This window comes from Tamandua tetradactyla, chromosome 14 (genome assembly GCF_023851605.1).
Source record: "Tamandua tetradactyla isolate mTamTet1 chromosome 14, mTamTet1.pri, whole genome shotgun sequence".
Classification (NCBI taxonomy): domain Eukaryota; kingdom Metazoa; phylum Chordata; class Mammalia; order Pilosa; family Myrmecophagidae; genus Tamandua; species Tamandua tetradactyla.
The window spans coordinates 1,438,005-1,465,133 of NC_135340.1; the positions used below are offsets into that span (position 1 = coordinate 1,438,005).

The window sequence follows — 27,129 nt, forward strand, 5'->3', positions numbered from 1 at the left end:
AAGGGGCGCGCCCGGGGCGGAACCCCAACCTCCCTCAGTGTCAAAAGCGGCGGCACCGCCCCTCCCTGCCCGGCGGCCTCGCCGGGTCCTCGCGCCGCGCGTCCCACTGCTCCGGCTCCCACCACCGCCCGGGCCCGGCCATGGCGCGGCCGCTGACCGACCAGGAGCGGCGGCGGCAGATCAGCATCCGCGGCATCGTGGGCGTGGAGAGCGTGGCCGAGCTGAAGAGGGGCTTCAACCGGCACCTGCACTTCACGCTCGTCAAGGACCGCAACGTGGCCACCCCCCGCGACTACTTCTTCGCGCTGGCGCACACGGTGCGCGACCACCTGGTGGGCCGCTGGCTGCGCACGCAGCAGCACTACTACGACACGGGGCCCAAGGTACGCGGGGCGGCCGCGACTCCCCCCGCCCGCCGCGCCTCGCGTGGGCAGCCCCTCCCCGCGGCCGGGTGACGTGTGCCCGGGCGGGGGTCGGGCGGCCGGGGGCGGGGTCCGGCGCCTCGCCGCCCCCCACGACGCCTCTCCGGCGCCGCCAGCCCGCCCCGGCCACCCAGTCCCTCCCGCCACCCTGTGCACCCCCGGCCACCCCGCATCCCCCCGCCACCCCGGCTACCCCCGGCCACCCCTGGCCATTCCAGCCAACCCCGGCCACCCCGGGCCCGCGCGGCCGCTTCTGGGGCGCCAGCCCTGGGCACTGATCCAGAGCTAACGCGCGCCTCCTGCCCCTTCTGAGGCCCTTCGGGGCCGACCCGCCGCCCCCAGGAACGGCCCAAGGAGAAGCCCCCGCTGTGCGGAACTTGAGCCTCAGGCAGGAAGACAAGCCGCTCGCTCGTTGGCTTCTCCTTTCCGCCCTGCTCCTCCTCCGGCCCCGCGGCCTTCCCGCGGGCAGCTCGGGAGCCGGGCGGCGTCCAGGGGCGGGAGGAGGGGCCGGGCAGATATGGGGGGAGGGGACACTGCAAAAGACTGGCCCGGCTGGACCGGGAAGGACATGGGAAAAGCTGGTTGGAGGCACCCAAAAGGGTTAAAGACTGAGTTTTACCCTGGAAGCAGTGAGAAATACAATCGGTTATTAGGATTTTTAGAAAATGTGTAAACGCAACAAGAAGGAATGATCCATAATCCCAGGGCCCAGAAACCCCTGTAGGAATTTTTAAAACAGAACAAAAGAAAGTAAATTGTCACACTAAGAAATTGTCGTCGAAGTAAAGCTTTAAAATGGGAAGCAACTTTTCTCCACCGCAGAGGCCTTCCTTCTTACCCAAAGGGAATGATTGCTCAAAGTTATGTATCTTTAGAAAAAAGTTTGTGCTTTGGGTATACATATATCTACTGCATCTTTTTTTATTTGCACAGAGGAGATGCTGCTAGGCACACCATACTGCAGTTTGCATTAAAAATTAATTTAGGTTTTTAGCTGGAGAGTAAGATGAGGAGCCATGTTTTAGAAGCTTCCTCTCCACCCTTCATCCTCGCAGCACCTTTCATAGCTCGTTACAGCACACCCGCCTGTATGGCTCTCTTTCAGTGGCTTCTCTGCAGTTTTCCTGGCTCTCCTCCTAGCCTCTTCCCTGGGTTCTCCTCTCCCTTTAACCCAGTACTCTGATAGTGATGCCCTGGCGATAAGACAATGGAAGTGGTTCATTCAACAACTGTTAATGTGTCTGCTCCATGACAGCAGCTCTCAGCAGGATGCCCCTGGAGCGAACAGCACAGCTGGCGATGTGTCCCAAGCCCCTCTCCCTCTGCCCTAATCCACGTTAACTCTGTGCAGATGGAACCCAAGTCTGGATGGCTAGTCTATTTTCTCAAACTCTTCTACACTTCCAAGTCCCTGGTGAACACACTTAGTTGCCTCCCATTTCCTCAAACTCAACATGCTCAAAATGCAAATCATTGCCCTGCACAGTCTTGCCCAATCTTCCGTATTTCCAGTGTTAAAGGCGTTGCCACCCTGAGGGTCACCCAGAGGCAAGACATTTTTTAGTCTCACTAAAGAGGTTCATTCAGCAGGTTGCCAAATTCTGTTGATTTCTGCAGGTTCCCGTGAGATTACCTATCGCCCTCCATGCTCGCTTCTCTTCCTGGTGGAGCCCCTCACTCCTGATTAATTGCAATCGGCTTCTAAGGGTTTGCCTGACTTCCCAGAAGCGGTGAAGCTGGCAGCCTGGAATGCGTACAGCCAGCAGACATAGTTAAGCAGTTTAATTTTTACTGCCTTGGGGCAAGCATGTGCTTTCCAGTTCTTGGCCCGGTACTCCTCATTGTTTTATGCCCCCACCATAACATATTTATTTTCTTTGCCTGCCTCCTGAAGGCATTTGAATTTGCAATTCCATCTCGTTCTGGTACTTTAGTCCACTTAAGTTTCCTGAAGCAATACATGTCGCTCTCTGCTCAGGTATCTTTGGCTCCCGTTACCTGCCACAATCCTTAATGAAGCATTTGAGGCCCTCAATCCAGTACACCTGTCCTCATCGCCTCCCCCATTACCCTCCCGTACCCACCTGGCCCTCCTGCTGAACCCATCTGCTGCCCCCGTGCCCTGCACTCCCCACCCGGGGGCCTCTGGCCACCCTCCGTTTGCAGTGTCCACTCTTCCCTGTTCTGCAAGTCTGTCTTGTCCCCACCTTGTCGTGTATCTTCCCAGATGTACCCTGACCTTGAAAATATCCACTTTTTGTATCACATGCGTACAATATTAGTGCAGTAGTGCGTGTATGTAATTTATAAAGTGTATTGGATGTGCTCAGATGTTTTACTGTTAGCTATATGTATTAAATATATGAAGGAGATTGGGGAGAACTATTTTGTTAAGGTTCTAAATATTCCCAAGTACAATGTGAGGTTCCCCCCAAAAATATTTATCCCAGAACAAACTGGGCATTATCTTAAATTGAAGTCCTTCTAGATTCTCTCACATAATGCGGCATTTCCTCAATTACTTAATTTTTGAACGTCTTTTCTGAGGAAAACCCATTAACTTGAAGTGTCTTAAATCTATGATAATTTGGAGACAAGGAGATATAATACAGATGTAGTTGTTATTCCTTAGGGCAGGACCTCACAGTTGCAAGTGGTGAATATATACTGTAATTATAAATGTTATAGATCACTACGTGAATAACTCAGTACATAGTAGTCATATGGTAGAGATCATAAAAATACACCTAGAGAAAGGAAGAAAAGCCTGTCCTGGCATTCTGCAGATGAGGACGTATTGTGTGGAGTTAGTGTCCGGGCACAGCTGTGCAGCAGCCCCAGCTGGGGGCCGTTGGAGGGAGGCAGCCACCTATTTGGCCTGTGTCTGCCCCAGGAAAGGCACCATTTTCCCTCACATGGTCACTGAATAGGCTGGCGAGGGCTCCGGGGGACAGCATTATAGCCATTCAAAATGTGCCACGCCTAAGATAGCTTAGATTCAAATGAAGTTGTTGTGCTCCGGAAAACAGCATTAGCTGAGCCACTGAAACCCAGTGCTGACGGCTATGTGAGGATTTCACATTCAGGCATTTTGTGAAATGAGTTGGAAAGAATGAAATTTCTAAATTGACCTGTTTATATAATATTTGATTTTAAATACATGTGTAACTTTAAGTTAAATATTATAATAGACATTTGTTATGTTCAGCTGCATTCATCCTTTTTTTTATATTTTCAAGTTGGCCAAATAGTTTTATCGGGAAATGGGGTGTTAGATGAGGTGAATTTATATTGCCACATCTATAGAGATTTGTTTTGTGGCGAAGGAAAAGGGAGCCAGTATGAAGAATAAGAGATCATAAAAGGGTTTGATGAAGATACCCATTGATCCTATTTTTAAAAAAATTAGTAAACTGGTATGTACATTAAAAGGTTTAGGTTAATCTGGCCTTTATACCACTCACTTTAAATTCCAGTAGCATTTATCTGGCTTTTATCATGTCAAAGACAAACAGTTTCTAAGTTGATAGAGAAGGTTCCTATCTCAAGAACAAATACTAGTAAACCCTTTGGTAGTATTTTGTTATTTGAAAGCCTGTTTATAAACTTTCTAGAATAATTTTAATTCTAAAATAGTCAGTTATTAAACAGTTGGCAGTAACCACTCAAGGACAAATACTTGATAGCCATGGAAGGCACCTTCCAGGAGCTTCTCTTCCTGTTTCTGGGGTGAGTGAAGATGCTCGTACTGATCCCCTGGCGCTCACCCACGGAATCAGCTGGAAATACTGTCCTGGTGAGTGGTCGGCAGTGGCAGACAGACATCCCACTTGTCCAGACCAGATGCTGTGTTCATGAGGCTCATCAACAGGAGGCAAAAGAACACAAAGTGGTGTAATGCCTTGAATCTAATCCAGTTGGATGAGTTTGCTTTTATTCTCCTTGGGGGTAAAGAAAATACTGACCTACTTTGCCAAAATAGGGTATAAAATAGTTTTCCAGAAGCCTGTTGTCGGTAGTGTTCTTTTAGAACACCGTAGCCATCCCTACCTCTGGAGGCGTCCCGCGTGACCCGGGCTTGCCTGTCTGTTTCTTGTTGGTGAGCTCAGGTATGACCTTGCGTTTTTGTGTTGACAAACAAGGCTGAGTTCCCGGGGTCAGCGCGCTCTGTTCCTCTCTGCAGAGGGTCTATTACCTGTCGCTGGAGTTCTACATGGGCCGGACACTGCAGAACACCATGGTCAACCTCGGCCTGCAGAACGCCTGTGATGAGGCCATGTACCAGGTACCGGCCCCCACTTCTCTCCTTCCCTCACCCGGAGTTCAGGGTCAGCTCAGGAACCCTGGGATGCAGCCAACAGACAATTGGAAAATCACGTCTGTAGATGTGGTTCTCACAAACTGTTAGAAACTTCACGATCTCTGGTTGAAGAGAAATAACAACAAAATTAGCTCGTTATGCCTCATGAGGATTTTCTTTTGCAGTGAAAGTTTTAATCACATTTGAAAAGTTACATCAGAGCGAGGATTTCAGACATACTCGAGCCGCTGCTATTAGAATCTCAAGCATTACTTTGGGCTCCTATCTGTTCTTTAAGAAATGACCAAAGTTTAATTGTTAGTCATATAGCAAGGCAATGTGTGAAAATGATGTTTTTCAAACTGTTGTCATACTTTCTCTACCTATTGCTTAATGAGATGTAAAATACATTTCTTCCTTCAAGGAGGAGCCTGAGGTCTTAAATCTCATATCCTAGTTTGTTTTTGATGACGGTCTGCAACTCCTTCACTGCACTTCATGTATCTCCATACCAAACGCAAACAGTCCTTCACCCCTATGATATTAGGACCGAGGGAGGAATGTGCATTTTCAAAGCCAAATTCTAAAGGAGGGTCTGTTGAGGCCACAACTTCCCTTGGCGCAGGGTGTCTCCTGATGTGTCCGCCTGTTGGCACTAAGGGCGAGTGTCCGTCATGAGGCTGCCCTGTAGGGCACAGTCTGGCGTGAACCATGACACTCCCCTTCACTGCCCATTTCAGAGCTGCTGAAAATGCCTTACATCCCTTGGGATAAATATCATATAGCCAGGCAGGATGAAGTGCCTATGCCTGCTTACTCAACGTTGTATCCTACTTAAGACTTAGATTTTTAGAATTTAGAAAATTCTGAGGGTTAGCACCCACAGCAGTTTACACCACAGCCCCAGGAATCTCTTGTCATCACATAGCGAACTCAAAGCAGACAGAAGCAAAGCCATTCTTTATCTTTCATAAAGTTTAGTTGCCAAGATTTGTATAAAAAGGCAACTTCTGATGTACAGAGAGGGATGCAAATAGGAGTCTCCATGGGAACCAGGGTACAAGCTTCCGGCACAGTTACTTCCTATGTGCACGATTGCAGATGTTTAAACTCTCTTTCATTTTAAATATCTCATTTTGTGGATTGCATGACTTTCAGATAAGGACACAGACATTTCATAACAGCCCATCCTCTAGCCAGGCATAGGCTGGATTACCATCTGGTTGGCCATCGTTTCCTCACTGCAAGATGAGAAATCCCGTAACAGTGATCTCCAGGGCTGCAGAAACATGTGCTGGTAGACTTTAGCTGCGTGGTTCTCAACCAGTCCCTTCCCTCCCCAAGGTTGCAGTACTCCTTGGCTTCCAGCAGCCTCTTACCCACCCCAGAGAGAGGTAGAGGATTTCAGCCCTGCTCAGCTGGTCCCCAAGGCTGAGATTTCCCTGACTGCTGTCAGACAGGCCTCATGGGCCGTGACCCACTAACTGGTTTGGGGTTAACAGCCTCTGGCTCTGCTAAGTAAATATGCTGTGGTAATGAACAGAGGAACCTTAGTCCATCCAGTGAGGTCTGGCCTCATACCTTTTGATTATTTTCAAAATCTTTTAGCTCAGTTAATGTCAGCTGGGTACTGGACTGTATCTGAGGTTTTAAACTCATGGCACAAAAAAAATAGTACATATAATAATAGCTAATATTTACTGAGAAATATCTGCTCAGGAATAGTTCTAAATACTGTGTTTGAATAATCTCATCAGTTTTCTTCCCCATTTTAAAAATAAGACAAGAAAGGTATAGAGAGATTTAGTAGCTTGCCCAGGGTCAAAGAGCTAGTAAGTAAAGAGTTGGTGCTGGACACTTAAGAGTCCACATTTCTCTCTTTTGCTGCTATAACATCTTGTTCAGTCTGCTTCTGCAGCCACCAGCTCCCGCAGTGGACATCTGATGCCAGAACGAGGTCTGAGGGTGCCGATTCTAGATTGAGAATACACAGATAAGCCTGGTTCCCTGACCCAGAGCTTTAGGAAACAGCTAAATAGCTTTAGGAAATTTCTGAAATGTCCTGCATTTGAAGCAGCATCCAGTGTTTATTCCTTTCGTCACCAGCTTGGACTGGATATAGAGGAGTTAGAAGAAATCGAAGAAGACGCCGGACTTGGCAATGGTGGTCTTGGGAGGCTGGCTGGTAAGTGGCAGTCGATGCTTTTTCAGATGCCATGCACGGCCCTTCCGAGGTTCAGGCTGGCTTCCCAGGAGCAGTGTGAGGTGGGACATGGCTATAAACATATCCGTTCTTGAGTTTGCACTGAGTTTGATCAATTCCAGACAAACAGTAGAGAAGGGAACTTGAAAAAAAGGACATTGCTTAAAACCCTTGGAAACATTGCCTAGGACCCCTCAGTTGGCCAGACCCTTTCTGTACACTTAGAATTTCCAAAGCCCCCCCACCCCACAGCTGCTCGACTCACACGCTTGTGTGGTGTAGCCTACACTTTTGAACCATTGTCTTGTTGACGTGTGTCTTCTTGTCTGCTTCTGATGGGTGGTAGGTAACGAAACACATTATTTTATGGGTATGATTTGGCTAATTAATATCCTTTTGGTGTGGATGCAATTTAAGTTCTTGGCTTCATCTTGGGAATTAATGTCAGCAGGCATAGAAGGAAACATTACAAAGATACCAACAGCCCCATTAAATTAAGCGCGTGCATACCTACAACCAAGCAGCTTCACTTCTTCATATCTACCCTAAAAACACTCAAGCAGATGAGCATGGAGGCATGTGAAAAAAAGCATTTCAGCATTGTTTGTAAAAGCCAAATATGAGACCTAAATGCCTAACCGTAGGGGAATGGCTAAATAAGGGGTGGCTTGCCCTTAACATGTGGCAGCCTAAAAGAATCAAGTTGATCTGTATGCTCTCCCACGGATACCTCTATGAGAAAAAAGCCAACTGTATTGAAAACCATACGGTATGATTCCATTTACGTTTTTGGTTAAATATTTTCTATAGGTGTGTATGTACATGCTCCACAGAAGAAAGGGCTGAAATTTTAAGTGTCAAACCGTTTGCCAATTACCTCTCCTAGGGAGGGACAAGTACTGGGGATGGTGATCAAGGCTGCCAGCCCCCACTATAGCGTTTTAATTTTATAGAAGGAGAATATATTGATATATTACTTGTGAAATTTAAATTAATAAGAATATGTTATATTCATGCATGTATCAGATTGTACTGTACGAAAAGTATGTATCTATTTCTTCTGTTCTTGAAATAGTTCAGGCTCTTAATTTTATACAAATTTTCAAATTTGCATGTGTTTCATATTATCTAACCCTCACCAGACAAGTCAGGGTGTCGCGCTGAAGTTAGGGAAACGCTGCCTCTGAGACATTGCCCCCCCCTTGTGATTTCCATCACTGGCAGCTCAGCAGACTTTCTCTCCTTGAGGCCCTAAGACGGCGCAGAGCGTAAAACGCACAGCTGAGGAAGGGCCACCTGCTCGCCTTTTGTGGAGAGTCTGTGGGCTTCAGTCATTTTCGTCCGGGTTAACCCCACACTGAGCCGGACATCAGAGACCCCTGTGTTGTTACTTGATTACAAATGGCAAAACGCACAGTGGCAATGAAGGCTAAGTAGTTATCAGAACAGTGAAACTTACGGGCAATCTCTCCGCTGTATCTCGGCCGCTTCCTTACGGGAGCTGAGCAATGACACAGCACGTCCGAAAGCCACGGCGCTCTCAGAGTAATAGCAAAGAAAGCCCCGTCACCACTGTGCCCCTTCCCATTAGATGACTTCACTTCTTGCCTGGTTAAAAAGATTGGGGCCCTTTTCTGGTTAGGCTCTAAGGATAATTTGTTGACCTGGACTCAGGAAAAGCCGAAGGGCACAGTTAGGGCAGGGGGAACAGAGTGGAACCAGGCCACGTGGCACGGGGACTGCAGGACTATTCAGATGTCAAAACATCTGACTGGCTCAGGCCCCTTGAGGCTCTAGGACTGTATTTTAGGGTTAATATTTTAGGGTTCCACCATGAACCAGGCTCAACCCTTTCCGTCTGCTCACAGCTGTCAGTGTTCTTTTCAGTTTCTGTTCCTACCCTAAATCCCCTGACTCATTGATATTTCTCAGTTCAGATTTCTGAGAGGCAGGCTGTTTAAGATCGATTTTGCCCCAAGCACGAGATGGAACCCTGCGCATCCTGGCCCCGGGCTGCCTTTGCTGCTGATCAGAATGCTTCTGCATACGAGTAACAGGAGACCTAGTGAGAACCGGGACAGCCAACATGGTTGTTGGTTAGTGATCACAAAACAGGAGTGCCTGCAGACAGGCCGCTCCACCTTATTCTGTCCAAGGCACAGTTGCGTCAGGTCTCAGGTCTCCGAGTTCTTTTGGTTTTCCCCTCAGGGAAGAACAGATGGCAGCAGCAAGGAACATCTTTCCCACAGTCCCTGCACCTCACAGACTTCCTGGGCCCCGGACAGGGTGGCACTGCGTGCCCAGGCCAAAGCCAAGCAGTGGCAAAGGGGGCAGAGTTACTGCGATTGGCCCAGAGGCTTAAACCAACCAGGCAAGCTTTACTTTCAAGAGCAGGGAAGAGGCCCAGGCTCCATGAAATGTGAGGCCACCTGGTATCTGAACAACATTAGAACGCCATGAGGTATTTGCAGATGTCAGCTTGCCAGGTGCTGTACAGGGATGGGTGAAACTTGGGAGTTATGCTCTCCCAGGCTGTCTTTTCACACAGGGGCCATGGAGACAGCTCCCCTTAGCCAGGGGCTGTGGAGACAGCTGCCCGTAAGCAGGGCATGTGGGTACAGGGCACCACAATAAAAATGAGTGATGCAGGTCAGCTCCCTCTTGTGGTTGCAGATGAAAGGCAGAGTCCTTGGTCACACACCCAGAGCTTCCAGGGCACAGTGGGTTCTGCATTTTTAATAAGCAACCTAGGAGGTTCTGAAGGAGCTGGAATGAGACACACACTTTAAAACTGCAAAGTTCTTTCACTTCATCCTCCTGACTCGCTCTCTTGACGATCCCTAATGATGTTTTAATCCCCAGATCATTTTTTCCTTTCCCAGTTTCCTTAATTTGAGGCATTTATAGCAGTTGACCTCCTCACAAGGCTTCTCCTTTGACTTCTTCAGCCCGCAAGCACTTGGTTTTTCCTAAGTTTCTGATGGCTCCTTCTCTGTTTCCACCAGCTGTCTTCTACCTCCTGCTCCTGGAGTAAGAAGATCGTAAAGGCTGTGCTCTCACCTCTTTTCTGTCCTCTCTCCATGGAGACTGAAGCTTTTACTCCCTGACCTCTCTCCAGGGTTTCAGCCGCAAGCTCACAGCTGTCTCCTGGGTACTGCTTATTGCTTCCCTTTCCCACGAAACTGCTTTCCTGGTTGGTTTACAGAAAGTAGATCCAGAGAGATGTTATAAGCTTTTTTTTAATCAAGAAATAGTAATTAGCCAGTGATGTTTATAAAAGACTAAACCTGTTGTTCTCATATCACGTGTGAGGAATAATATAAATTGGGGTAAACTCTGTGGAGAGCAATTGGGTGGCAGTGTGTCAAAAGTAAAAAAATCTTCATATTTTTGGCTGAGAAAAACTCTACTTCCAGGAGTTTATCATAATAATCAAGGATCATTGTGTTATCATATTCATTGAACCCTAGTTTTTATAATATTAGAAAAATAGAGATAGCTCAATTTCTAGAGTTAAGTAAATTATGATATGCTTATATAGCCGTTAAAAGTAATATTCTTGAAGAAAACCTAGGAATATGGATAAGATAAGATTCTGTGACAGTATACATAGTTTATTCCTAATGGGACATAGATTACAGGCAAGTATGTACGCAATGGTCATTTCTAGATGAGGCAATAGATGATATAGATTTGATTCTTTATGCCTTTTTATATTTTCTAAATTTTCTATAGTATTAAGTTTATCATTAGAAAAAATGTTATTTAAAAAATTTAATGTTGACTGGGTAGTAGTGTTTGCTGTGCTTTAAAATACAAACGTAGTTTCTCGTAGAAAAGTGTTTTGTGGCTGCCCTGTTTCTTGAAAAGGGTGTGACATTTTGACGAAGTTTAATAACTCTGCTTTTTGCACGTCTTCCGCTTTTTTAATCCAGCCTGCTTCTTGGATTCTATGGCAACCCTGGGACTCGCCGCCTATGGCTATGGGATCCGCTACGAATATGGAATCTTCAACCAGAAGATCCGAGATGGATGGCAGGTATGTGAGGCTCTCTAACCAGTAACACCTCACCCATAAAGGATCCTCTCATGGTGTTTCAGATGCTTTGTCATGTATGAACATCTAAAGCAGAGCCCTACTCTACCCTACTCTACCCTACTCTACTCTACCCTTCCCTACTCTACTCTACCCTACTCTACCCTACTCTACCCTTCTCTACTCTACCCTACCCTACTCTACTCTACCCCACTCTACCCTACTCTACTCAACCCTACCCTACCCTACTCTACCCTACCCTACTCTACCCTACTCTACCCTACTCTACTCTACCCTACCCTACCCTACTCTACTCTGCCCTACTCTACCCTACCCTACCCTACTCTACCCTACCCTACTCTACTCTACCCTACTCTACTCTACCCTACTCTACCCTACCCTACCCTTCCCAACTCTACTCTACCCTACCCTACTCTACCCTACTCTACTCTACCCTACCCTACTCTACTCTACCCTGCTCTACCCTACTCTACCCTTCCCTACTCTACTCTACCCTACCCTACTTTACTTTACCCTACCCTACTCTACCCTACCCTACCCTACCCTTCCCGACTCTACTCTACCCTACCCTACTCTACCCTACTCTACTCTACCCTACCCTACTCTACTCTACCCTGCTCTACCCTACTCTACCCTTCCCTACTCTACTCTACCCTACCCTACTTTACTCTACCCTACTCTACCCTACCCTACTCTACCCTTCCTTACTCTACTCTACCCTACTCTACTCTACCCTACCCTACTCTACCCTACCTTACTCTACTCTACTCTACCCTTCCCTACTCTACTCTACCCTACTTTACTCTACCCTACCCTACTCTACCCTACTCTACTCTACCCTACTCTACCCTTTCCTACTCTACTCTACCCTACTCTACCCATCCCTACTCTACTCTACCCTACTCTACCCTACTCTACTCTACCCTACTCTACCCTACCCTACTCTACTCTACCCTTCCCTACTCTACTCTACTCTACCCTACTCTACCCATCCCTACTCTACCCTACTCTACTCTACCCTACCCTACTCTACTCTACTCTACTCTTTCTTACTCTACTCTACTCTATTCTACTCTACACATCCCCGCCCTGTGGCTGACATTGGCAGGCACCACCAGCCCCCTGATTTGGAATGGGAGTGTCCTAAGAACCGAGAGTGTGCCTGCATCATTCCCCAGCAGGATGGCAGCCCCAAGGGCAGGCCCATGGCCAGTGCAGGGCCCCCGAAAGTGTGACTTACAGAGTGCCTGAATGTGGGCACCGGCAGCTTTCTCGGTGGTCACTGCAAAACAGAGGGGCATAGCTACTGACTCACCCTTGCCCGAGTCATCCTGATGATAAGAAGCAGGGCGTTGTTTTATAAATAAGAAAATGGAGGCTCTTAAGAAATGAAGTCACCTCAGATCGTGCTGCTGACTAATGAGCATCTGTATCCCCAGATTCCCAAGTCCATGGTCAGGATCCTTCTCTACAGTCAGAGTCTTGCCCTCCTTAAGATGCCACCCTTACGAGATTTAGAAGCTCAGTGTTCTAATCAGGCAATCTTGTAACCGTTACAGCAAATGAACCTGGCACATTCTTATGGGGTAGACTTTTGTGCCTCATTAACGTCACGCAGTCATCAATCCATGCAAATGGCTCCAGTTTTACTTAAAATAATCAAATCTTGGAATTTTATTTTATCCTTAATAATTCTGTGAGTCTACAGTCAGCCCTAGGGTGGGCCATTTTCTCTGATGCCAGGTGTGATTTAGGCTTCCTCTCTCTGCCTCTGTCTCACACACGAGAAGATGCTGGGTTAGACTTCCAGGAGACCGTGGCTCCCATGCTGTGTGTCTCAGTCTAGCAGCAGCCCAGGGGTTGGTGGGGGCCCTGCACTGTGGCTAACGCCAGTGGACAGGGTGACCCGGTGAGCATAAGCTTCAGGTCACACTGCCCACCCTTCCCTCCCCCCAGATTCGGATGCTTTCTGGGTTGGAGAAGGAAGGAACTAGAAGATATGATATGATGAGAGAATTGCCAAGGAAAAAGGCTCAGAAGGAGGATATTGGGAGCTTCCAAATTTTGCTAAAGACCAGTGCTGTGTCTCTTCAGCTAGGCCTAAATGAGTAAAAACAGGGAGTCAGCGTGTTGTTGGAGAAAAGCCTGGGCCCTGGAATCTGAGACCTAGTTTTTATCATCTCATGACCTTTTTAAGGCATGTTGTCTCAACTCAGTGACTCTAAGTACTCAGATAATGTTAAATTTACTGAAAAAAAGGATCATTGAATAAATTGTGGCATTATGTAATAAAATTTGATGTAGCCATTTTAATGAAATAGGAAATGGTTCAGGATATGTTAATTGGAAAAGGAAGCTATAGAATTATATAGATGGCATGATCGCAGCTCTCACGAAGAAGCTGGAGAGATCAATGTTAATGGGAAAATGCATCACAGCTTCTGCAGTAACTGTCTCTGGAATGTGAGACCACAGGGACTTTTGCTGTCTTCTGTTGACTTCTCTCCCTTTCTCATATTTCATAAGAAATGTGTATTTAATAGTCCTACATAGTCATAAAAACAAAATAATGGGTTTCTTTCCCCCAACAAAGTAATCTAAAGAAGCCAAGCTTAGAGGCATTTTCAATATGATCAACCTTTTGACACAAACTGACCAAACTCCCAAATTTGTTACCCATTTTCAGTTTTCGCAAGCATCCATTGCAGTACCCCCTATGCTCCACAATGTCTAAGGATTTTTTTCTTATCTTTTAACTAGTGTTGTGAGGGATTTAAGAGAAATTCAACAGAGCAATCTCAAGAAATATTTCTCTCCAGTGCATGAAAGTTTTATGAAAGGTCACTCTTCATTAGTCATACTACTTTTGCTACTTTTAAATGGTCTTGACTTTGTGAAATCATACCTTTCTGTTCTACCAAACCAAGGCTGTATATATTCCCAGTGCCCTTAAAGAAAAGAGAGAGACCAAACGGCTTTCAGTAATTAAAATATCCTTAATCTAACCTGACTACCATCATCACTCCTTGGGGTTTTATTATGACACTGAATCAGAAGGACACATACTTTTATTTACAATATCCATTGCCTATTGGAGTGGGATTTTAAAGGCCAAACATCAAATGTATCATGCTATTAAAACAGGAAATCATTTTCATAAAAAAGCAATATGCATCTGCCGGGAAAGCAGCCTGCCTGTTCAGAGCAGAGCCCTCCCCCCACAGGCGGTGCCACTCTAACGATGGCAGGTATGGAGAAGGCAGCTGAAAACTGCACAAGCTGGGAGGACTTTTAAAGGTCAATGGACTTTTCATTTTGAGCCTCTCTTCAAGGCAGACTTGCACTAATGAAGTATTCATTGTGAAACCCTATGGGGAAAATAATTTTATTGCTAATATTCTTGACTTATTGTGAACTCTAATGGGGTCCTTGAAACCTTATCAGTAATAGTCCTTGAGGAAAACAACTGGCGACTGGGAGAAAGGGGGAAGAAGTGATCACAGCAGCCTCACATGAAACTTGAACTGCGCATGAAGTTCTAGTAGAAAGGCATGCACGTGAATTCTCTTGGAGGTAAATCCAGGAGAATCTGCTAGAAGCCTCCTCTCTCCTTTGAACCCCTGCCAAGCTCTTTCAAATCACACACATGGTTCACATCTCCAGCAAGTCTCTAGTTCCTTTATTGAATTTTTGGTGTTAGCCAGAAACATTTTTCAGTTACTTATCATCAGAAAGCAAAGGTTGTTGACTCCGCCTGATGTTTGTGCACTGGCTCTTTGTGTTCTGTGTATTTCACGGTTGAGAGGAAAGCTTTTCTTAGAATTCAGTCTGACAGAGCCCCCAGAGCTGAACTCCACATCATGCTGGCTGGGGAGCATTTTCCACTGAGGAATTCCTCTGGCAGATGCCAAATCCGGCTGCTGTCCCCCACCCAGCCGGCACACTGCTCCTTCACACACACACACACACACACACCTGCCCCTGGAGCCACGGATGCTTTGTCTAGGCCCTGTGTCACCTCTGCTGTGTGACCGAGCCAGCAGCCCACTCGGTTGTAAATGAGAAAGCCCCTCTCCCGCCTGCCCGCACCCTCCAGGTAGAGCTCAGCATGCGGCTGCATTCAGGGCTGGCTGACCATATGGAAATCTAAATTCCCAGGCCAGTTCATTAATTCATTGGAAGAAAACAAGGTGGAGAGGAGGTTATCACCAACCTGCAGCTCTGTGAGTTTAGCGGAGGCAGTTCTCTTTGCTAGGACCAGCTTTTTGGCTGTGAAAGCATGTAATTCGATTTACCTTCCAAAAGGCCTTGCTAAAATTATCTCATTTTTAGCTAGAGCAAGAGATTGCAACCACGTTCTCCTGCAGAACCTACTAACCCAGTGCAACTGAGACCAGCTGTTCCTTGGGAGGGAAACAGTAAGCGGGCGTGGGGTGGAGCTGAGAGTGCTCAGCCAGGCGCGCCCCTTAGCAGGGGTGGGCCAGCACAGCGCAGCCCCCAGCCCGTTCTCCGATCCCTGAGCACATCAGCTTCCTGTGGGGAGGGCAGCATATGACCCTGCTGCATTTCTCAGCAGCAAATATCTCATCAGTTCTCCCGCCAGCGGGTTTGCGCGAGGAAAGGTCTCTGCACTCTGCCTGGGTGCACAGAGCGGAGCTGAGCGCCCCTCGCCGGGTCTCCCGCCTGCCCCAGCTGCACACGAAGCGTGTGAAATCCACGATATTTGATCCTGCATTGATTTTCTTCATTTATTCATCGTACAGCTTCTAGCCATTAACACAAGCTGTCAGACTGTCACTTATCCAGCTTCTCATCAGCTGATGAACTTCAAGAGTCTCCGTGTTAAAATTGTACTTTTTGTTCTGTTTCTGAAGAGGGGCAGAGGGAGTGTAGTCCTGAATTCTGAATTTCACAACTGCCGCCGCCTTCAGCCTTCCGTCCACGTAGCACCTGGCTGCTCTCTGTGTGGTGGCGGGGTCCGCGGCCCCCTGGGAACTGTTGGCAGTGCAGGGTTTCAGACCCCCCCAGACCGTTTTGCTACGATGTGAGTCTTTGGCACGTTAAATTGAGAGCGCTCTGAGCTTGTCCGTCTCCAGCCCTCCCTGCCCCCTGCACCTGACACCTTCTCCTCCCCCGGTGTCCTCCAGCGCTTCCTCGGCGCTTTGCTAACGAGTGGAAGGTTTGGGAAATGGCCTTAGGTCCCCCACCTAAACTTGCCACTTCTGTGAGTCCCTTTCCGTTTGTCACTGTCCGGGGATCAGTGACGAGCAGCTGACAGGCTTTCTGGATATAAAGCCGTGACCAGGGTTTAAGTAAGAGTGTTGCTGTTTGTCTGGCTGTTGACATGAATGCTCTTGTCTGATTCCTCAAAGCCACCAGCTGTGCTTGCGTCTCCCTCCCCACACTGCGCCATGGGCGAAGACGCGGTGTTAGGTGGGGACAAGGCACGTTGCGAAATATCACAAGCAATATTCCAAAACTAAGGGGGTGTAGAAAGAATCCAAGAGATAAAACACACAGATTTGGGTTATTCTCACTGACAGGGACACTTTGTACCAAAAATTAGCCTTACCTCGTTCCCTTCTTGTCAGAGCACAATTTCATTTTTCAGTATGTGTGTAGTATGTTAAAGGTTTCATTAGTAACATGTTAACTTTTAAAGTACAGCCCATCCAGATGTGTTTTCCTTGTTGTTGTTGGTTGACGCAAACTAATATTCATTTAATGGCCAAAATACTCTAAATAGAAATTATGGTTTTAAAAATTTTGTTAAAAAATTAACACAGGGTGGGCTACGGTGGCTCAGCAGGCAGAGCTCTCACCTGCCATGCTGGAAACCTGGGTTCAATTCCCGGTGCCTGCCCAGGTGAAAAAAAAATAAAATAACATAAGTACATGGGAAGATGTTAAATTATCAACAAAATAAACTCCTCATATATATATATTTATGCTTGTAGTTCATTATTAGATCAAAGTTACATAAGGATTAAACGCAACAAAGACTATGAAATATAATGGTGCTATTTGTCTGTACTGAAATGAGCTTTATTAAGGGAGCTTTCTATAAATAACACTTCTTAACCGATTCTCTGCATTCTGGACACAAGAATCTTCACTGGCACCCTCAGATCGGGGACCCAACATCAGCGTCCCTAGCTGACGTGGCCAGACTGTCTGACAGATGTCTCAGGCACTGAAGGACACGGGCCTAAGGTCCGGTCCTGGCCGTGCTCTTCGTTACTGCCTGTGTGACCGGAGCAGGTTCCCGTGTCTTCATCCTTGAAACGGGAGGCCACCGTGCTCCCGGGAGGGCCGCTGCAAGGAGTGACGGCAGTGGCGCACGCAGAGCGGGTTGGTCCCCTCATTAGGGCTCCCGGGAGAGCAGAACTGGCAGAGTAGATGTTTGCCTGCTTCGCAGGCTGGTTTTCTGGCTGCTGAAGGATGCATACAGTGGGTTCACGTAGCGACAGGCATTGATCGGCTCCTTCCTCTGGGGGCAAGCGGCCCCTGGGGTGGGTCTGGGGGTGGGGTCCTCTCGGGGTGGGCGTCCCCTGTGGGGGGGTGTCCTCTCAGGGTGGGCACCTCCTGGCCGCCCAGCCAGCTTTGGGGTTCCCTGGCCATCACCTGGCACCGCCCATGGCAGCCTCTTGTCCCTTCTTTGCCAGGCTCTTTGACTTCTGGCTTCTGGCTGCTCCCTCTCGCTCCTCCTTTTTCTGCCTGAGTCTCATCTGCTGTGAAGGGTGCGAGTAGACTCAAGCCCCACCTGACCCAGTGAACTTCACGCCTTGCCTGAAGTAGCACCTTCAAGTGACCCTGTTTACACGGGTGACACCCAGGCCGGGGGCTGGGACCTGAGCCCGCATTATGTGGGAGACATGATAAAGTGCCCAACAGTACTGCTGCACGAGTTAAGAGCTTTATTACAGAGTCGGGTCCTGGGCACTGTGAGGGCTGCAGCTCCGACGTCCCAAGGGCAGGTGGGGAGTTCAGTGGGGACGCTGGCTTCCCCAGGAGCCGACAGCAGGAGAGATGGAGATGCTGCTCCAGTCCCTGGTTCTCCCTTTGAGGTCTTCAGCTGGCTGGAGACTGTCCTCTTGCTGAAGGGGACACCCTCTGTGGACTGTCCATCTGAGCATCTGTGGGTGGCTCAGCTAAGGCTCACGGCAGTGGGACCGTGCTTGCTTGACCAGACAAATGGGCTCCATGACCCGGCCCAGCTGGCGTGGGAAGTTAGCCAGCCCATGAGGACTGTTCTTGCTGGTGATCTAGGCCAGATGACCATAACAAGGATGAGTTATGACCCACCGAACCGACACTCTTTCTTACCAAAACTGTTTTCTTGAGTTGATGCAGTTAAGTTTATTTTTATTTGCTGTCATTGAAGGGTCAGGGCCTCCCCTCTGAAACATAGATTCCGAGCCACGCCGTTTTTGCAGGTAGAAGAGGCGGATGACTGGCTCCGGCATGGGAACCCCTGGGAGAAGGCGCGCCCCGAGTTCATGCTGCCCGTGCACTTCTACGGGAGAGTGGAGCACACCAGCGCCGGCGCCAAGTGGGTCGACACCCAGGTAGGCGGCTGCGCGGGCACGGTCCTAGGCATAGGTGGGCGCGTGATGCAGACATGATGGGCGCACAGTACCCACGTGCACATTAACCGAACCACAGAGGCTGATTTATAGACAAGTCTGTTACTCCCCGCAATCCAGCCCCTTCATGTGACAGACACAGGGGCTGAGGCAAAGGAAGAAGTGACTTCCCAAGGGTCACTCCTCGCTCCGCTGCCAAACACACATTTCCTTACAGCTCGTCCTGGATAATGTTTTATTATTACATTGTCTTAATTTGGATTTCACAAATAATTGTGTTTCTTAGAGTTCAGAAATGAGTATTTCTGTTTCATATTAATCTGACTAATTGAATTTATGTGGAACATAGAAAGCAAAGTATTAGTCTGCTTCTATGTATGAGAGCATCTATTTGTAGTTTAGGGGCTGAATGCAGCACTTAAGAGCAAATCAGATGCTGTCATTAAACTTACAACTAGAAGTATCAGCTGTCACTTACGTTGCTTGGTTCTTACTGAATAATTTTATGTTGATATCTTTTTTTAAAAAATTGACCAACACAATTGCATAGCAAAACCAATAAAAGTATCATTGTGTAAGGAATTCTAGCTATCTTGAACCCACATAGAGGATTTAAAATAAAAAACTCCCTTTAAATTTATTTCATATATCTCTTGCAGTGTAGTTAGTGTTTTTTTCTTAATAATTTTTATTATAATAAGCCTCAGTGCAATCTATTTAAAGTTTTTATTTTTGCAGCATGTATACAACCTAACATTTTCCCCTTTAACCACATTCAGTTATATAATTCAGTGGTATAATTACATTCACATGTAATTACATTACCAAAATATTTCCCTTACCCCAAACAGAAACTCTGTACAAACAATATCAACTCCTCCTTCCCTAACCTCCACCCTCTCCCCAGTCCCCTGGTAAACTGCATTCTGGTTGTTGTTGTTTTTTTTTATGTATTTGCTTATTCTCAGTGTCATACAATATTTGCCCATATTGTATCCGGTTGACTTTCTTTCTACTTAAGACTGTCACAGTCCATCCATGTTCCTTGCATCAGAACTTTGTTCATTTTCATGGCTGCATAGTATTCTGTCTCACGTGTATGCCACATTTTGCTTACCCATTTTCTGCTGATGGGTATGCTTTGGCTGCTCCCATCTTTTCGCAATTGTGAGTAATGCCACTACAAGTATCAGTGTGCAAATATCTGTTTGAATACCTGCTTTCAGTTCTTTTGAGTATATACCCAGAATTGAGATTGCTGGGTCATATGGTGATTCTATACTTAACTGTGTGAGGAGCCGCCAAACTGTTTTCCATGGTGGCAACATCCAGGTAAATATTTTAATACTGAAGTATTTACTCAAAGGATTACCAAAGTTCTTATTCACTGTGAAGTCAAGAAAAATAATGCAAAGTACCACAAAACTTATTTTATCTTATGTTGAATCATTTCTGAAAAAATAACGGTGGTGTCAATTCAAGTAGATGGAAATGTATTTCATAGGCATTGTTTGTCCTGCCACTAGATTTCAGTATTACCCTGTAACTGAACAGTTCACTTTTAAGCACTCCCCAGAGGTGACCTCGTGCTTCCTGATAAATTACCACTGTAACTACTTGACTCCATTACCCGATCATCAAAGGCAGCACTTGAGATTTTTTTTAGTAAGTAGGATCTCGGGCTGCTGAAGATGCATCACTGGTCTTTCTTTAAAAACTTAAAGGAAGTGATGCAAACTAAGTAAATAATGCACTTATATATCAAAATCAGGAGTAAAATTCAGTCTGTTCATAGTAAACAGTGGGTTTGTAGAATATTCTCCATGAATACATACTCCAGTTTATGTTAAGAACCAAGACAAATGCTTTAGCTAATTCTTTAAAATCTAATGGTTTGTTTTACTAAGAAAAATAAGACTTTTCAAAAACTGTTTTCCTATCTCAATGTGAATTTATTCACCTTATGAAATAACAGACCAGCAGCTGAAATAGATAAAGCATAATGTTATAAAAAGTAAACTAGTACTGCACTTTCAATATAAGTTTCTTTGTTTTAATTTTGGTTAAGCAGTAAGCTACAATTTAAATTGTACATAGTTACAAAATCATCAGCAGTACTATAAATAAATCAATCATTGAGACACCCAAAGAATTCACACATCTTTTGATGCTAAACTAGCAAGTGTTTGGTATAGTTTTTGGTGCCTGAAATTTCATCAGTGGCTTCTGATGTGTTTAAAAGTATGCAGTTTCTATGATCAACCCTGGAAGCATTCTGCGGATGCCGTTGCTGAGCTAACTTTTACAAAACTTCTCTAGATAATTTCTTAATGTACCCAAAAATTCAATTACAGAATGCTTTTCTCTGCCTACAAAAGTGGGGTTATGGGCAGAGGGAACATAAGTGAGTTGCCCCAAGCTGGGCTGAATTTCACGGACTGAGGACATGCCCTGGATCGGTCCCAGATTTGTAGCGGGTGAGGGCAGCAGGCATGAGCTCGGGCCTGCTGTGTGCACATGGAGGACAGCTGCCTGCGGTCTGGGAGACAGAGGGGTCATTTCGTCATGGTGTCAGTTCAGGTCCTCTGGGAAGCAAACGTCAAGAGAGAATTAAAACTGCAAGTGACATATCGGGCAAGTGCCTGTGAAAGAGAAAGGGGAGGAGAGGAGGAGGTGGGAAAGCTGCAGACCGTGGGGGAGCTGCAGACAGCAGGGCAGGTCTGCTCTCTGTGAGAGGAGAAGGAGGAAGGAGCCCTGGCAGGAAGAGCCTCGGGCTGCAGCTCTGAGCACGTCTCAGCCTGCTGGTGCCCAGGCTGAAGCTCCCCTCGGAGGAGCCCGAGTCTCAGCCCCTGCCTACCGGTCATGCCTGGGTCATCTGGGGACATGGCTTCAGCATGAGAGGAGAGTGGCCCGTGGAGGCTGTTAGTCTGTTGCACGCTGCTCACATGTTCTCTCTGAAGTTTCCTGAAGGGAGCTCTGAGCTGCACACTTACCTCAAGGGTCAGAGGGACGTATCTCACATGAGCCTGACTCAGTCCCGCTCTGTAAAAGTCACTGACCACCACTTGCCTTAAAAATCTGCAGAGACCTTTATTTCCTAGTGAAAGATACTCAAGCAAGGGTGATTTATCACTGCGGTGCGGTGGTCATGAAAGCATACCTGAGTACATATGACTGAGACGGGCTGTGGGGCTGGTTCGTTCATAACTCCACAGACCAGACGAGAGGGTTGTGTGCGGGTCTCAAGGCTGGCGGTGGTGTGGGCGCTCGCCCTCCCTCCTGCCTCAGCCCCCACGTCTCGGGGCCATGGGTTGCGCTAGGTGATCTCCAGCATTTCTCCAGTTCAGTGACTCCGTTTTTCTCCTTCCGCTCAGCCTGACCCGATAAGGCTGACGGTGGAAGTGACCGATCTGTCCCATAAATCTTAAATTCACTGCAAAATATAGTTCACCTTCCTTTATCTCAGTGGCTGCTAGATTCTCTCAGGGCCCCCTTCCTGCCCCATCCCAGCCTTCACGCGGGGTGTGGGAGCACTGAAGGGTCTCCGGTGAAGGTTCTCCAGTGAAGGGTCCCCACTGAAGGTTCTCCGGTGAAGGTTCTCCGGTGAAGGTTCTCCGGTGAAGGGTCTCCGGTGAAGGTTCTCCAGTGAAGGGTCCCCACTGAAGGTTCTCCGGTGAAGGTTCTCCGGTGAAGGGTCTCCACTGAAGGGTCTCCAGTGAAGGGTCTCCACTGAAGGGTCTCCAGTGAAGGGTCTCCAGTGAAGGGTCTCCACTGAAGGGTCTCCAGTGAAGGGTCTCCACTGAAGGGTCTCCACTGAAGGGTCTCCAGTGAAGGGTCTCCACTGAAGGGTCTCCGGTGAAGGGTCTCCAGTGAAGGGTCTCCAGTGAAGGGTCTCCAGTGAAGGGTCTCCACTGAAGGGTCTCCAGTGAAGGGTCTCCAGTGAAGGGTCTCCACTGAAGGGTCTCCAGTGAAGGGTCTCCAGTGAAGGGTCTCCACTGAAGGGTCTCCACTGAAGGGTCTCCACTGAAGGGTCTCCAATGAAGGGTCTCCACTGAAGGTTCTCCAGTGAAGGGTCTCCACTGAAGGGTCTCCGGTGAAGGATCTCCAGTGAAGGGTCTCCAGTGAAGGGTCTCCACTGAAGGGTCTCCAGTGAAGGGTCTCCAGTGAAGGGTCTCCACTGAAGGGTCTCCGGTGAAGGGTCTCCGGTGAAGGTTCTCCGGTGAAGGGTCTCCACTGAAGGGTCTCCAGTGAAGGGTCTCCACTGAAGGGTCTCCACTGAAGGGTCTCCACTGAAGGGTCTCCAGTGAAGGGTCTCCACTGAAGGGTCTCCACTGAAGGGTCTCCACTGAAGGGTCTCCGGTGAAGGGTCTCCACTGAAGGGTCTCCACTGAAGGGTCTCCACTGAAGGTTCTCCAGTGAAGGGTCTCCACTGAAGGGTCTCCGGTGAAGGATCTCCAGTGAAGGGTCTCCAGTGAAGGGTCTCCACTGAAGGGTCTCCGGTGAAGGGTCTCCGGTGAAGGGTCTCCGGTGAAGGTTCTCAGGTGAAGGGTCTCCACTGAAGGGTCTCTGGTGAAGTTCTCTGGTGAAGGGTCTCCACTGAAGGTTCTCCAGTGAAGGGTCTCCACTGAAGGTTCTCCAGTGAAGGGTCTCCACTGAAGGGTTTCCAGTGAAGGGTCTCCAGTGAAGGGTCTCCAGTGAAGGTTCTCAGGTGAAGGGTCTCCACTGAAGGGTCTCTGGTGAAGTTCTCTGGTGAAGGGTCTCCACTGAAGGGTCTCCGGTGAAGGATCTCCAGTGAAGGGTCTCCACTGAAGGTTCTCCAGTGAAGGGTCTCCGGTGAAGGGTCTCCACTGAAGGGTCTCCGGTGAAGGGTCTCCGGTGAAGGGTCTCCACTGAAGGGTCTCCACTGAAGGTTCTCCGGTGAAGGGTCTCCGGTGAAGGGTCTCCACTGAAGGGTCTCCGGTGAAGGGTCTCCGGTGAAGGATCTCCAGTGAAGGGTCTCCAGTGAAGGGTCTCCAGTGAAGGGTCTCCACTGAAGGGTCTCCAGTGAAGGGTCTCCAGTGAAGGGTCTCCACTGAAGGGTCTCCAGTGAAGGGTCTCCAGTGAAGGGTCTCCAGTGAAGGTTCTCAGGTGAAGGGTCTCCACTGAAGGGTCTCCGGTGAAGGATCTCCAGTGAAGGGTCTCCACTGAAGGTTCTCCGGTGAAGGGTCTCCGGTGAAGGGTCTCCATTGAAGGGTCTCCGGTGAAGGGTCTCCGGTGAAGGGTCTCCAGTGAAGGTTCTCAGGTGAAGGGTCTCCACTGAAGGGTCTCTGGTGAAGTTCTCTGGTGAAGGGTCTCCACTGAAGGGTCTCCGGTGAAGGATCTCCAGTGAAGGGTCTCCACTGAAGGTTCTCCAGTGAAGGGTCTCCGGTGAAGGGTCTCCACTGAAGGGTCTCCGGTGAAGGGTCTCCGGTGAAGGGTCTCCACTGAAGGGTCTCCACTGAAGGTTCTCCGGTGAAGGGTCTCCGGTGAAGGGTCTCCACTGAAGGGTCTCCGGTGAAGGGTCTCCGGTGAAGGATCTCCAGTGAAGGGTCTCCAGTGAAGGGTCTCCAGTGAAGGGTCTCCACTGAAGGGTCTCCAGTGAAGGGTCTCCAGTGAAGGGTCTCCACTGAAGGGTCTCCAGTGAAGGGTCTCCAGTGAAGGGTCTCCAGTGAAGGTTCTCAGGTGAAGGGTCTCCACTGAAGGGTCTCCGGTGAAGGATCTCCAGTGAAGGGTCTCCACTGAAGGTTCTCCGGTGAAGGGTCTCCGGTGAAGGGTCTCCACTGAAGGGTCTCCGGTGAAGGGTCTCCGGTGAAGGGTCTCCACTGAAGGGTCTCCACTGAAGGGTCTCCAGTGAAGGGTCTCCGGTGAAGGGTCTCCACTGAAGGTTCTCCAGTGAAGGGTCTCCGGTGAAGGGTCTCCACTGAAGGGTCTCCGGTGAAGGGTCTCCGGTGAAGGGTCTCCACTGAAGGGTCTCCACTGAAGGGTCTCCAGTGAAGGTTCTCAGGTGAAGGGTCTCCACTGAAGGGTCTCCGGTGAAGGATCTCCAGTGAAGGGTCTCCACTGAAGGTTCTCCAGTGAAGGGTCTCCGGTGAAGGGTCTCCGGTGAAGGGTCCCCAGTGCGTCTCTCTGTGCCACTTGGAAAACCCCAGCACAGCATTTCAGACCCATCTGTAGGGTGCAGCTTCACGCCTTTCCCATCCCGCTGACCGTCACCACCTTTGAAAGCAGGCCCTCGAACCCCCCATGCCAACACGCATCCTGGTGGTCTTTCTTTTAATGGGCATGAGCCACATTTGTCACTTTGCTTGGCCGTCCCACCCAGCCATTATTGCATCAGTGGCTCCATCTGGGCACGCCCTGGAGCCTAGGATAAACTTTTCCAAAGCCGGGACCGCGCATTCCACTTCCCCACCCCCATCCCACGGTGAGAGGCACAAGGGGGGTGACAAGAGAGGAGGGAGACGGAGGGTTTTGGGGGGGTCAAGCATGGCTGGCCCCCTCCCCCACCGCCGCCCCGGGCCCCCGGCCTTGCTCGTTTGAGTGGGTGGCCGGGTCGCGGCAGGTGGGCACTGAGCCGCCATCCCATGTCCAGGTGGTGCTGGCTCTGCCCTACGACACGCCGGTGCCCGGGTACGGGAACAACACGGTCAACACCATGCGCCTGTGGTCCGCGCGTGCGCCCAACGACTTCAACCTCAGGGACTGTGAGTGCATGGCTGATGGGGGCTGGGCTGGGGGCGTGGCTGGGAGCCTGGCTGGGGGCCTGGCTGGGGGGACTGGGCGTGGGGGACTGGGCGTGGGGGGCCAGGCTGGGGGAAGCCCCAGCACGGCTCCACGTTTGGGCACCAGGCAGGCCCTCCGGGGTGGGCACCAAGGAGCCCGTGAGACCCCCAGCACACAGGCTTGGTGAAGTCCCTGGGGATTTTGAGGAACTTCAGGGATCCCGCGTGACAGGCCGCACACGCCGGGAGAGGTGACAGGGCTCCCTGCGGCCGCCAGCTGTGCCTGTTTTGCCCCTGTCCCCGCAGTTAACGTCGGAGACTACATCCAGGCTGTGCTGGACCGCAACCTGGCCGAGAATATCTCCCGCGTCCTCTACCCCAATGACAACGTGAGTGACCAGCTCGCCTCCCCGGGCACGGAGGGGCTGCGCTCAGCTGGCCGGCAGCCCCGTGGAGCGTGCCCCTAACCATGCTTTCCCTGCACGTGTGGGTGAAGCTCCACGTCGCCTCCTGAATTGCCTAGATCCCTCACCCCACCCCCAGCAGAGTAGGGAAACTCACTGCGCAGCTCGCGCAGCTGGACCGGAGTCGCCCTGGGGTAGGGACCCAGTCACCTTCAGGCGGCTCGGTAGATGCGTTTCAAAGCAAAACCTGCGCATAGAAGACGAAGGGACTCACTGGTCAGGTGCAGCTTCCCCCTCCCTAGAGGGCTTCCGCCTGCAGAGCAGAGGGCCTGCGGTTCTGAGTCCAGCCCGGTCAGGCCCAGGGCAGGGGCAGCATCTCCACTTTGAAGAAGAGGAGACAGACCCAGGAGGAGTAAAAGCGCTTCCCTGAGGATGCACGGCTCCCCCAGGCCATACCGCCGTGGAACCTAATAGCTTTTCTTTGGCCCTGACTTCTAATTCAAGTTTTAATGAGGATTTTTTAATAATACATACTCCTAATTTTCTCCACTCTACATTGCGTTTAAAATGTTGACTACCTGCATGGCCTCTGGCTCTAACTTCTCCCCACTACCTTGATTAATTTCAGCCTCAGGATTGGAGTGCCTGGTGCATTTGAGTTGACAGTTAAGATGTGACTTAAGATGTGTGCTGTTAGGATATGAAAATGTTGGGATTTTATAGAAAGAAAGCACAAGTAATCTCTTTGTGCCGATAATGGCTCAGGGCAGTAATCGAGTTTCTGATGCTCCTTTCCCTCTTGGTTATAGTTTCTTTTTGAAAGAAAAATTGTATTAGAGAAGTTGTAGGTTTACAGAAAAATCATGCCAAAACCAGAGTTCCATATACCCAGCCCGTCCCCCACTGCAGGCACCGCGTCTGCGGGTGCCTCTACCACAGCTGACGGAGCGTGTTATAATAGTGTCCTGCGGGCCCCCCAGGACAGGACAGGAGACCCAGGAGCAAACACCTGTCTCTTACGCCACTTATTCATACCTTTAAACTTCTTCCTACAGGTGAGTATCCTGTGGGAAAATTTAGAATTTTATTCTAAAAACAGCTTACTTAAGAAAAAATGCTTTTATTGTGAAATATAACATTTAGAAGGTAAAAGCAGTAATTTTCAAAGTATACTTCAACAAGTAGTTACAGATTTCAGAGCCCATCATGGGTCACCACTCCACTATTTCACATTCGTTCTTCTAACTGCTCCAAAATGCTGGAGGCTAGAAAAAATATCAGTACAGTGACTCGGCAGTCATACTCGTTTGCTAAATCCTGCTTTCTCTGTTATAAGTTTCCTTCTCTTTTGATCCTTCTCCCAATCCATAAGGCTCTTTAGGCAGTGCTTGCTTTAAAACAAAACAAAACTCTCAGA

The 27,129-nt window shown here is 48.8% G+C and overlaps 1 protein-coding gene across 1 annotated transcript in view; it reads left to right on the top strand.

Moving 5' to 3' along the window:
* The window catches only part of PYGL (glycogen phosphorylase L), a 40,183-nt gene continuing 13,054 nt past the window's right edge, over nucleotides 1-27,129 (top strand). The window contains exons 1-7 of the mRNA XM_077126781.1: nucleotides 1-383; nucleotides 4,606-4,707; nucleotides 6,829-6,907; nucleotides 10,861-10,964; nucleotides 18,419-18,550; nucleotides 25,179-25,290; nucleotides 25,615-25,697. Of these exons, the coding sequence (XP_076982896.1) occupies nucleotides 141-383; nucleotides 4,606-4,707; nucleotides 6,829-6,907; nucleotides 10,861-10,964; nucleotides 18,419-18,550; nucleotides 25,179-25,290; nucleotides 25,615-25,697 (855 nt within the window). The 5' untranslated portion in view covers nucleotides 1-140. The remainder of the gene's footprint in view (nucleotides 384-4,605; nucleotides 4,708-6,828; nucleotides 6,908-10,860; nucleotides 10,965-18,418; nucleotides 18,551-25,178; nucleotides 25,291-25,614; nucleotides 25,698-27,129) is intronic.